General features: G+C 36.7%; 1 protein-coding gene across 1 annotated transcript in view; it reads left to right on the top strand.

The window, feature by feature from the left end:
- LOC140278755 (protocadherin-15-like) overlaps nucleotides 1-13,439 on the top strand; it is a 179,919-nt gene that overhangs the window by 84,606 nt on the left and 81,874 nt on the right. The window contains exons 17-20 of the mRNA XM_072373834.1: nucleotides 2,016-2,148; nucleotides 4,784-4,863; nucleotides 6,352-6,445; nucleotides 12,466-12,594. Of these exons, the coding sequence (XP_072229935.1) occupies nucleotides 2,016-2,148; nucleotides 4,784-4,863; nucleotides 6,352-6,445; nucleotides 12,466-12,594 (436 nt within the window). The remainder of the gene's footprint in view (nucleotides 1-2,015; nucleotides 2,149-4,783; nucleotides 4,864-6,351; nucleotides 6,446-12,465; nucleotides 12,595-13,439) is intronic.

Below are 13,439 nucleotides of genomic sequence, written 5' to 3'. Positions count from 1 at the left end.
CTACGAATTAATGTTATTAATGTTCTGAAAATATAAATAGATTTAATGGGCTAGACCTGATGTTTCTTGGCATCTTCAGTAAAAAATCTAGTTTGAGAGGACTTGATCTCTTCCTGCAGATTAAATTCCTTCCTCACTCTGAATGTTCAGAATAAGCCAAACTTTATAACAAATTTGGAAAATAGGAATTTTCAGTTTTTTACAACTGTGAATGAAACATCGGTTACCAAATTTGACCAAAAATGATGATATCATGAGATTGGGGGCATCCTCCTTATTTTCTAATGGGACATTTTCATCAATTCAGTTCAATGCTTCAATTATTTAGATTGCTATAGGTTCAGTTTACAACATCTAATTAATCTCAGGGTATTTTAAAGAGAAATACAGTTGTATTCAATTTCAATTTATTACCGTCCAGTTCTAATCCGAATCAATCTACATGATCTGTATGCCCCTTTGGACTTTGATCCATTTATTATACAAGTATGACAGTGAATGAATATATTTTAACAAGTAAAATGCTGATGGACCAGTCAGAGCCAACTTATGCTGTGCAGCTAATCAGAATTGAGTCCAAATTTCAAAAAATGTTTTTTAGATAACTAGATATAGCTGTAGTTTTGGAAATAATTGCAATATTAGTCCTGTAAGTCTCATTATTGGTTGGCTGTTGATGTCACAGGAAACATAACATTACTCACTATAAACTCTATATTGCTTCATGAAAGAGTTTGAACAGTCTGATATAGTCTGTTTCAATGTTCGGCTTTGGTATCCTGTACTACAGGATATGTTTTTTAATAATTATGTGCTTCAGAAGTAAATATTGGATTGTGTGATTCTACTTTGTGCATTGAGCATGCAAAGGTTGAAAGGAAAGTGTCAGACTGAAGAACCACAGTAACATTGTTGCTTACAAGTCTCAAAATATGTGACCAAGGTAATCACTTCTTTTAGAAAGGCACACAGAACTAAACTGTTAGTAACAAGTAATTTCAGTGACACGTTCTTTTGAAGTTTTGGACAAAGTGTAGATTATGAGATATGTCTACACCTCATTAAACTAGAGATATATTCTTTTTATCTGAAGGATGGTGAATACTGTATGATTAAGTCTTTATTTTACAATGTGAAACGATCAACTGTCAAATGTTCTTCTAAACAAATGCAAATTTTCTTTTGATGCCTTGTCAAATTCAAACTCAAAATAATCATCATTTGCTTTTGCAGATGCTCTTGGCAGCAACAATAAAACTGAATTTTGTATTTTGCGGCCTTATCAAAAGTCACATAAAAACGGACAGAAAACCCCACAAAAACGATAACAGGTCAATATGAAACCCACACTTTTAACATCAGATATGTTTACCTTTATAAACTTGATATCCACAAACCACAATGAGGGCAGCTCTGAGAAACCTTGCAGATTGTTCCATAAACTTGTTGTCACAACCATCATATTAAACAAAGAGCAGAAAAAGGATAGTCTAAAGATTTAAGATGATGATTAAACTGTTTGCAAACATATTCACCAAATGGGGTTACAGCTGCATTTTCTGTCTATAAAACTCCATCACCTTCTACATGAACAAATCACTGAAACGGCAGAAAAAGTTTGTCAGGAAGCACAATAGAAACTTTCAGCTCTGCAATGACTTTTGTAAAAACGCCTTGCAGCAAAGCACTATCCAGTGTCTTTGTCACTCACACTGTTTTTTATTTTTTTTATTTTTTAAATTTCTCAAACATAGCATGAAGAACAAGGAAAACGAATATTGGCCGGCCACACTTCACTTAAATCATTGGCCATTCTCTCTGTATGTGCTTTCTACTGCTGTTTGAGTTCTCATTCTCTCCTCCCATTCCACTCTTAACATCCCTTACCTGCTATTGTTAATTTATCGGCTTCTCTGATAGAGGTTGTTTCTCTATCTGTCTGTGTGTTCCCCTCGACTGTCCCAGTTGCCTTACCTCATTCTCTTTGTCTTCTCACTTTCTCGCCCTCTCCTTAGGTCATCCATTACAACAGTCTACATTGAAGTTTTGCCTCCAAACAACCAGAGCCCTCCCCGTTTCCCACGGCAACAATACAACCTGGAGATCAGTGAAGCTATGAGGACGGGTGCTACACTGCTCAATCTGCAGGTACACACATGAGCTATTTATGATGGTGGTTATAAACTTTTTTGGGTTGAAGTTTCCTCACATCTTCATAAAGAATTTGGCAAGTACGTCTTCATCACCACCGCCTTTTAGGATTGACATATAAATGGAATCAATAACCTCTGTAAAAGAAAGACGATGTTTAAGTTGTTTATCACTTACCTCTAATGTCACAGTTCAAACTGTTTGCCATCATTACCATCCACAACCTGCTTGAATTGTTTACCCATTACTTTAAACCTTTTCAGGTTCTTTTAGTAAACAGTTCCAGTCATCTTTTGCCTCGCAGTACCTTGTTGAAGGGTTAATTTGTTAAGTATGCATATAATTCAAACCATTGAATGATTAAATGCCTTTTTCTCCTCTTTATATTTAACTTAACTGCTATTTTTTAAGCCACTTGGTGACTGCTTAAGGACTTCCTGAGGTACAAATACCCCCAGTTGGGAATAAACGCTCATTGACACATTTTTAGCTGGTGATTGTTTCCTCCCACACATTGGCCTAGAGGAATATTAGTTCTTTACTCTGTAAAGAACGGTTTCGGCTCTGGGATGTGAAATGAGGAATGTGGGTTTCCTCACATGAAATGCTCTTTTAAGGTCTTTCAGAACTTCAACTTGACTTGAAGTGATTTCTTTGCTTAGGGTCAATGGCTCAGTGCATGACCCACTTTCTCTTGATTTCTTTTACCAGCGGAAGTCTCTCCATGTTTCTTTAGATTGTGCTTGTATATTTCAGAGTTAATAGTTCCATCAATGATGGCAAGCTGTTCAGGACCATATGCAGTAAAACATTCCCACATCATTACACCACCACCATGTGTCACAGATGAGATAATGTTTTTATACATCACATTTTATACATCACTACTACTAAAACTGAGAAGTTCTATTCTGCCCTGATTTGTCCACAAGACAGGTTTACAACAGCTCTCTGTCTTGTCCACGTGATCTTTAGCAAACGGCACATGGGCTGCAATTTTCTCTTCAGAGAGAATGGAATTTTCTTGCAGGCCATCATGCTATCATGGTGGACTCATGAGAGGTTAGAAGTTACGCTAGAATCTTTTGTTAGTTCACTATTTCATGCCTTTATGTTTATTTGAGGATCACTCTGAAGTGGTGATAATTATGGTTTTTAATTTCCTTATTTTGTGCTAATTTGTGAGGTTCTCAGAAATTTCCTTTGTGCCCCTCTGATAATGGCCGTTCTTTAAGTAAAACAGAGCACCCACACACACCTGATCGTAATTCCACTAATCAAAACCACCTGGCTCTAATTTCCTCTTAAAATGAACTGATATTCTTTGATGCCACCCACAGATACAGGTTTGTAATATTGGATCATTGTCCTTGGTAAATAAATTATCTAGTGCTTGTTTTGATATAATTGTGAGAATGCTGTTAAGTGATTTCAACTATTTTAGTTTCAAAACGTTCAGCTCTTTCAGGAGATTCTGACTTCGACTTTTGGTGTTTCTAACTTTATACATTTTAAAATATTTAACATTTTATTCCAATTTTATGCAAATTTAAACTCTTTCTCCTCTTTTCAATATTACTACTTTAACATACTTTCAGCTAGAGACACATTCAAATTTTAAACATTTCAGGAGACATTCAGCAATTACCAAATGGTTCAGCTTTTTCAAATATTAAGCCAATTTTGAAACATGACAGCTTCAAAAACATGAAAAAAAATGTCTGCATTTTCTGACCCTTTCGTCAAATCTTTCGTTTTTCCAATAGGTTTAAATCATTCCACTTTTGTTATTCAACCTCAAATTCCTTCAACCAAGACTTCAGCAACTGTTTTTTGAGCAACTGAAAGTTTTTCCACTTTTTTTAGCATTGTCAGCTATCCCCATTCAACTTAATCAGCATTCTCACTGAACAGCATTGCTGTTTCGCAGAAACAGCTTTTTCTAGTTCAATCTCTTCATCTACTTTTAAGACATATTTGAAAAATATGAAAAATCCTTTCCTATCATCAGTCAAGGCATGTTTACCCTAAGTGCCAGTAACTACTACTACCTCCAGGGGACAAGCCTGTAACAACAACAGTATGAAGGAATGGCATTACATTGTTTCCTACTGGCTGTGTTGGACCACGGCATCATAAAATCATGGCTTTCTGAGACAGTTAAACAGATTTGATATTTTTAAGTGGAGTGCGGACATCAGCCCCACACAGTGGTGTTGTGAGTAAGATGTCAGCCCTCTTGCAGATGAAAAAAATTGACAAATCCTGTCTTTTTGTCCATGAGTTGTTACCAGCAGTTTCAAAAACTCCATGTGAGATGTTATTGTCAGTAAAAATGTGTTTCTGTAAAGAAAAAGTGAGCCCACTTTTGTTGCCCTGAGTATAGCATCCTTAGTGAAATATGAGTGTTCTCATCAGTGTTACTTGGAGCAGAAGGCAATAAATACCCGTGACTACTGTTTTAATTTGACATGGGACTTGAATGCCCATTAAACACTTTACAATCGCACGTAAAAGTCAGATGTCAACAAGTGTTAGTGGGGTTTTTGACCAGTGAAAGAAATTTAAAAAATGAAAAAGTTAAGACGATAAATATGTGACAATGTTAGTTCTGTCCCTATTTCCTTTCAAGGCAGTGGATCGGGAGAGGGACTCCATAACCTACAAAATCCACAGTGGAGACATCAATGGAAACTTTGCACTGCAGCAGAAGTAAGTGTGTCAATCCAAAAGTCATGTGTATATCATTTTTACTTAAAACACTGGGGCTGGTTTCAGAAGCTGAAGCAAGACATTTTTTCCTCTTAGTGTCAGAAGTGTTCCTTCTGCTTTTCATGCACATACATTTTGTGTGGTTATCTGTTCATGTTGGGGCAGAAAGCAACCTCATTTTTATTATTTAGTTTGTAGCTTCACATACACATGTACACATGTGTGCCACTCACACACACACACAGACTGTAGGCTTTGGTTAAATTTATTCATTATTGCTTGTTAAAATTTCATCGCTAATGCTGGGATAAAATCTACATTTCTTGAGGATAGTAGAGAGAAAAGAAAAGAACTGCAAGTTGTGAAAGTTTGCAAGAACTGAGGCTGAACTAAGAAAACAAAGGGCGAGAAAAGGAGAAAAGAGGATTGATAAGACAAGATGGAGACAAAGTACAAGAGTAACATATTACTGAAAGGACATCATTTAAAAGCACAAACATGACTAAACAAATCTGGTGAAAAGAATTCCATAACAGCACCAATCAAATGGAACTGACTAGCTTTTATTTGTGCACTCAAGGATTTGTGCACTATTTTGTTGATTGTGTGTGGTTAAATAAATGAAGAAACAGATGCCAAAATGCCACTTTGCCTCTGTTGTATCTTCTGCTTTATGGCTCAGTCAGAACAACCTCCGTCAGTCTTTTTCCACTGCTCTAGTCCAACATACAATGTAGCTTACTATATATCTGCACAGTAGTTCTTTGACAGCTTTTGTCCAGAATCACGATTAAAGTGGCTGACATTGTACTACAGTAACTGCCAAATATTTCAGGTACTTTAAACACAGGAATCAAATGATCTGCATGAACATAGAATTCAAGAAATGATCTCTGGGGTTTATTGCTCCGAGCTTTTGAATAAGCAATTTTTGACTATACAATAAGCCTTGGGTTGTCTACAATAGACTCACTGGAAGTTGTCCACACATGGTAACTAATTTTTTCTTTCAGAGCAGTTTGAGAAAATTTGTCAAAATGTGTGATGTATTTGATAAAGTAAGACTGTGTGTACTTGCAGTGGTCTTACTTGTCCAGATTTTAAGTTGCTCAGGAGGTAGAAAGGCTGTGTTGAAAGACAAATCACTGCCTTTGGTGTTGAAGCATCAACACCCAGGAGGGTGTTCAGGTTATCGTTAGTGAGGTGTTGGGCATGAAGTGCTATCAGGCTTACATGAAACAGTTTTTAACTTACTTCTATGTTACTTGTATTTGCACTGAAATGTCTAGCAAATGTCTGAAATTGTTAGCGAAGGAGTGCTGAACGTGCTCTGTAAATCAACATTTCATGAGCAGAAACTACATGAAATCATAAAAAAGAAATGCCGTTTTATTTTTCTTTCTTTAGTCTATTTTACTGCTGTGATATACTTTCAAGTTTATACTTTCAAGTTTATACTTATACCAGAACTCTGTGTTCTCTCTCCAGTTCAGGGTATTTGGTTCTGGACAGTCCTCTGGACAGGGAGTCTCTGGATTATTACACCCTGGTGGTCACAGCCTCAGACGGACATCCAGACGGAGTAAGAAACTCAGCTGTACCACACAGATATCAACTGGTTCTTTTTCAGACAACTCAAGTTGTCATACATCCCCACTGGAATTAATCTGAGCGGCTGCTGGAAGGGATTCTAAATCCTTCACAGTAAAATGCCACAAACAGCAGCTGTTGTATTACTTGAAAAGAGCGATTAGTTTTGGACATTCTTGACATGGAGTATAATTATTATGACAGCAAAATATTAGAATATACTATATATTTAGTCAATGGATTGAATAGTCCTTGGCACCATAATAAGTGAGTAGAGTTCAAATCTGATAATTGATGCACCAAGTTTGTCATAACTGACATCAGATTTTTTTGTCACAACATTAGAATTCTATTTTATGTTTGTTCAATTATGAGAAGCTTGATATAAAATTTTAGTAAGACCTACATATTTACATGCCTTTTACAAGTCTGATTTTGATCAGACTAACAGTATTTTTTTAATGTCTCATAAACATGCTTACTGTCTTAGAAGAAACAATTTGAATAACAGGAGGCTACAATAAGGGTCAACTCAGCAGATCACCTGTTTCCATCTCTAACTCTCCCCTGCTGCAAATATCTTGCTTGTTCAATCGCGTTCCGCTATTGTTTTGCAGGTCCAACTTCAGCATTTATCACCCAACATCCCTCCCCACACATGTCCAAACCAACTCATTCACTCCTTTCTTTGTCCCCAAACTATCCAAGTTAAGCTGTCTCTCCGACAAACTCATCCCTGACCCTTTCAGGGTTATCATTGTCACTGTCAGTGTGAAATAAATCATCTTTAATTCAGTTGCCCCCTTTTTTTTTTGTTTGTTTTTTATCAGTGTCACAGCCTCCAAATCCTTTAACATAGCTGATTTCATCCAGTCTTGTAAATTTTCCTTTTCACTCTTGCCAGTACATTTCGGTCACCAATCACTCACTGGCATTACATCTTTCCATCCCACTATAAACCGTGCAAAACTTACTTAAACTTATCCACCTTCACCACCTCCATGTACTCCCACTACTCCTGTTATGCACATGTAATTCGTTCTGCTCCTACTGACTTCCATTGCTTTTGTCTCCAGAGCATGCCTCCACTTTCATCAGCCTGCTCCATACTCTCTTTACAATGTCATTTCCGAACATTGAAGTCTACTGAGACTCTTGCCTGAGCTCATCCATGAGTCTGTCCATCACCACTGCAAACAAAAGACGACTCAGAGCAGACCCTTGGTACAATCCCACGTCTATCCTAACTCCATCTGTCACTCCTAAAATACACCTTACTGCTGTCTCACTGCCAGTTCACCATGCTTATATATTCCTGCCACTCCTTGGCCTCCTCTTGCAGCACCACACTTTCTCTCAAAGCATTCAATTGTGTGTTTTTTTCAAAGCTCGCTAAGACACAATGCAACTACTGATTTGCTCTATACTCCTCTGTCAGCACTATTAAAGCAAACTTCTGTAGAGCTAGACATGGAACCACACCGCTGCTTAATCACGTCTCTTTTTAAATGGCCAATATTTTATTCACTTACAAGTTCAGAATTTTATTATGAGGAAATATGATAGTAGTTTATATTGTGTTAGATTCAATAAACACTTACTTCCATCATACTTGGAAGTGTGCATTATAATCTGCTTTTCTTTTTTACTCTCTGTCTGAAATGGTCCATTTTGGCTCCCATCTCTTTAAGGCTGACAGCAGCAGCTGTTGTATCGTGTGTGTGTGTATCGTGTGTGTGTGCGTGTGTGTGTCTGTACAGTGCCCTCTGTGGGAGATGACGTCCTTTGGCTTTGTAACTTTGCGGGTCATCTACATGCAAACAAAACACACCACAAGTTAAAAACCCAAGAAGCATAAAATTCACTCTTCTTCCAACCACCCCTTCACCATGCTGCCACTCATCACAACCTGAATCAAAAAATGTCAGACTAGAGCCTGACATGGTCTACTTGCCTCATAGCCTCTTACTCGTCCAAAATGGGAAATTATGGCTGATTTGAAATAAAAATAAATGCATAAATAAATAAATAAAAATCAAAAAATTAAAAAATTGCAAAAAGAGAAAACCTCAACAGGGATTATATATATATATATATATATATATATATATATATATATATATATATATTATACTGTGGCTCTAATGATTTGTTAAAGTATGCTGTGTTGTATTTGTGATTATCCAGTACCTGGATATTTATAAAACTTGTATTTGTCAAGAATGACACAACGCTAAAAGTTATAATACTGTGCAAACAAGGAGCTGTCTTTCTATTTTTCACGTTGCTAGAATAAGAAAAAGATTAACCATCAAAGAAAATGGTAACAGAATTCTCACAATCTCACAAGTCTGCCTTCTTCTAGAACACCTGAGACTACAGTGTTATTCTCCTGATTGTAGTGGAAAAGGGAAAGTTTTCAAACTAACTCTGTAAGAATTTTCTTTGCTGTTTCCTTTTGTAGTCATGTTTCTCTCCGTTTAGTTTTATTTTCTGTTTTTCCACAAGATATGTCAAATTATGAGGTTATGACATTTTAAATGAGTTGCTTATGCTGTGTGTTTCAGATTGTAACTCACACAGTATGAGGACAACAGAATCTAATTGGTTCACAGTCATTGAACAAATTTTATGATAGAGACTCATCATAAAGCAGCACGGACAGCTGGCCAAAGCAACAATATAGTTTTCGACACGAAAAATAAGTTATTGAATTATGTTTGTCTTTACTTTCCTGATTGGATAACTGCAAAAGATGTTGCACCTGTAACCCAGACAGTTTGGTTTTTCTTAGAGAACTACCCCAATATTTTGACCTCTGACACTTATCAATAGTACTGAATATTTAAACCAAAGAGGGCAGTGAAACTCTGTCTTCATGATTTAGTTTCTATCTGAAGGATAATGCTGTGAATTGCCTGTAAAGTTTTAATACAAATTCTTAGTTTAAACATGGTCTGTGACCTTTGCTGTATGCCATAGCCACTGTGGCATATTTTTGTCTGATAGAAATCTGGTAGCTTTCCTCACACCTTTCTGACATTGAGAATTTGTTTCTGTGCTACTCATCTGTAACTTTCTGTAACTGGCAATTCAACATTGAGACTCTTCACACTGTAATTTACTGTATTGAGATGAGAGAGAAGCCCGGCACCGTGTCTCTATTTTCAAGTTCTCCTTTTTCACTCATTACTCAGCTATTTATAGCCCTTACTTTTGTACAATCCATATCTGAAAATATGTGCCATTATCCCTGTTTTTAAATAGAATTGCACCCCATTTCTTTCTGTGTTGGTAAGTTTTTCACGCCACCTTCACTGTGCAAAGTGTGAAAACCTGAATAAATGCATATGAATAATAACTGGCAAAGGAATTTTTCATCATGTTGTTGTAAATCAACTATAACTTTTTTTTTTTTCCTTTGGAAGAAATGAGCTGTCTATACCACTGCTCACATTATCACTTAGTTAATTAGCCACTGGTCATCAGACTCACTTTCTGACTTTCTTTGCTTTTCTGTTTGAAAGTCGATAATCTCACAAGATTCTCTCTCACATGAAAGTCAAATGAGGACATTGAATGGAGTCCCTCTGTCCTTCCTCTCTGCTCCTTTGGCTTTCATCAGGTTCCCTTTCTTGTTTTTCATCTCTTCTTACGTCCATTAGACGGGCATTAAAACATGTCTCCTCTTTAATAATCATTTGCCCTCAAATGTGAGTGAAAACAAAAGGTGAAGTTTAGGACCTGTTTGAACAAAGAAAATGCCCTTTACTAACACTGAGTCCCTCTCTGACACACAGCCTTAATCACAACACAGAGTCAAACAGCAAGTGGGAAAACAGTTAAAGATTTTAGAGGCATTCTGTGTGCTTATACTCTCACACTCATTGACACATACTTAGTCAATCCCTGAATTTTTACAATTAGTGTATTATCTTTCTGCCCCAAGTCATAAAGTGGCTAAAAGTAGTTTGAACATTTTTCTGTTTGACATTTCATTATTTTTTGAACGAGGTGCAAAAAAGAGAGGAGAGTGCGAATAAGGCGAGAGGAATGGTATCAGCTACCGAGACACAGAACTAGCGACATGGAACGAAAGATACAAAAAAGAAGAGAATACTGGAGTGTAGTTGGGCTCATACTGGCCCATTAATCAGCACCACCCCCCAAAAGCCTTGGGTTGTCTTCATATGTGCGCACACACACACACACACCCAAACACAGCGCTTTGTGTCCCATATTATTAAATGTCCTGTTGTGAGAGTGTCAGACTACAAAGTGCCTAATTGGCTATTTGGCCAGTGAATCCATCATACTGCCACAGTCTGAGGAGGATACAAGTTGTTGCAGTAATCCTGCTCCACTCCAAAGACAATGTATATTGTAAGATGCAATCTAACCTCTGGTGGAGGACAGTATGCATTTGTCAGATAGTCTGTATTGTATTGCATCATGGCGTCAGGAAATTGACTTGCGTCCCCTGTTTGATGTTGAGTCAGTTGGCTTTCTGAAAATTAAGAAGTTGATGGCAGGCTGAAGCAGTAAAAAAAAAATAAAAAATCATCTATGTAATTCTGTCACTACATTTAATATTTGCTCCTCTCATTGTTTGGTTTTTGGTATTTTTACAGTATTTTGGATGCTTTCCCGCTACATGTTGCCTTTGTAACCAAAATTGGTGGGGTATGCTTGGATGCTTCTTCTGTTGTCTATGGTGTGATTCTTGGCAATGGAGGGCAAACCTCTCAATCATTACATACTTGCATCACCATCAATATCCCATTTTTATCTCTGTGAAAACACACGCGCACAACATGCAAAACCTCCTTCTTTTCTTTCATCCCACTGTTGGAAACCTATCAGTTGCCTCACCCTTCTTGTTATTTTTCTTCAAAGTCAAACCTTGGACTTCTTCTCTACAAAGAAAGTCGAATTAAGACATTGATGACTTCATAGAAGCGTCTCTTTCCTCTATTCTTCTGTGATTATGTGGTGACTTCTGACATTTACTCAGAAAAGTTTGTACAAAAACTAGCTTTTCGTGTATCTCCGAACATTTTCAAACAAGCTTTATTGCTGCAGTTCATTAGTTAAGTCATGTTAATTTTCTTTTTTCCCCGTTGCTAGATTTCCGGAATAATTTTCAAAGTCTGTTTTTTGTCATATTTTCATTTGAATATTAATTCATTTGACAGTCAGGCACAAAAAAGATAAAAAAAAGTAGCAGTGGAACATGCAAAGACTCATTAATGATACCATCTCTCTTAATTTGTTCTGTATTCTAACCTTGGACAACATTTAAAAGATGTACATGGATTTAAAACAGACTATATATTTAAAACTATATATGAAACCTAGATTTGGAAAGAAGTGGGTGTAAAAACATGCAATCACGTGCAAATCTCATAAACCAACATTTGATTCACAAATTGGATTGGATTATAATCAGATTCAGTCGATGTAGCTTTGAAGTGCCTTGAGATTACTTTTGTTGTGAATTGGTGCTATGAAAATAACGGTGAGGTCATCATCACATCTTAGAGGATGACGTCTCACATGGCAAAGTCTACCATCACAGGCTTGATTTTCTGAAGAGCTGTTTTACCACTGGACCACCTAAGTTACATTAATACTAACAAGGGAATATGGAAGTTTACCAGAGAAGGAAAAAATAAAATAATTTTTATATATATATATATATATATATATATATATATATATATATATATATATATATATATATTACATCTTTTATGAGTCTGCAGTTGATACAGGCCAAAGAGAAGGGGCAGTCAGGACCAGAGAACAGCTAATTAGCACATTTAATGGGCTTTTAAGTTTGTTATGGATGGAAGCAAGGTTAGCAAGAGGAACAAGTATATTACAGGGTGAAATAAAGCTCTGTATTTGGAGATGGATTCATCCTGATTATCACTTCCAGGAAAATGAAAAAGAAAACTAGTAAGTTTCTAAATTGATAAATAACACAAATGTTTGCATGTGTGTGCGCAGACCTCCACTGTGACAGTGAACATCGTGGTGACTGATGTTAATGACAACGATCCGGTGTTCAATTCTTCCCTGCCAGTGAACCTCACTGTCACTGAGGAGCAGGATCATGCATATGTTGGACAGGTCAAGGTAAGAAGATGCCACACACACAAACATGCATGTAATTCATGCAACAACCACACATAAGCTCTTACTCTCTCACCTCAGTACTTTGAATGTGACTATGTGAACTTAAATGGTTATGGCTTCTAATGTGTGCTAATCCTTTCTTATATTGATGTTTCATGAACAAAAAAGCCAAGGTAGATCTCGCTATAACTCCCACTCCCTTAATGCACATGTTCCAATTAAAGGGCAACTCAAGTGACAAATTTAGTGTTTCTTCAGTGGAGCAGACCAGTGTGTTTGAAGGTGGCTACATGGCTCTTATGTTGTGGTGGCACAGATAATAATACTGGAATGTTTCTGCAATCCTGATGGAATATCTGTACCATGATGAACAGACATGCACTTTGATCTTCATTTATTTGACCTTCCCTGTACATTCACGTACACAGCTGTGTTCGTTGTGTCAGTGAATATGACTTTGATCTATTTTTACATTAATTTCTTGATCTCTTACTCCATCCTTGTACATGTCTACTACCAGTCTATCTCTTATCCTAAGCTCAATCTAAGTTGTCACATTAAAATGTTAACTAATATTATATGGACTTGCTTGTTGTCCCCAGAATGAAGGTGAGTCCCTGCACTGAGTCTGTGTAAATGGTCTCTGCAACAGTAGTAATGCTGTACATACAGATTCTCAGAGGCTATAATTAAATTCAGCTCTCAGTATCATTTACTATGGGGACCAAAGATCATTAACATAATTTTGTAAACCGTGTTAGCTTTGTAATTGGGACTTGTTGTGAAAATGCTCAGAGGACGTATGCATTTATTTATTTTTTGTGGACAGGGTACAAGGACTTGTC

Source organism: Leuresthes tenuis, unplaced genomic scaffold (genome assembly GCF_036924035.1).
Source record: "Leuresthes tenuis unplaced genomic scaffold, fLeuTen1.0.hap1 SCAF_20, whole genome shotgun sequence".
In the NCBI taxonomy this organism is placed as follows: Eukaryota; Metazoa; Chordata; class Actinopteri; order Atheriniformes; family Atherinopsidae; genus Leuresthes; species Leuresthes tenuis.
Note: the sequence above shows the minus strand (reverse complement) of the source record. Positions and strands in the feature narration are given on the sequence as shown.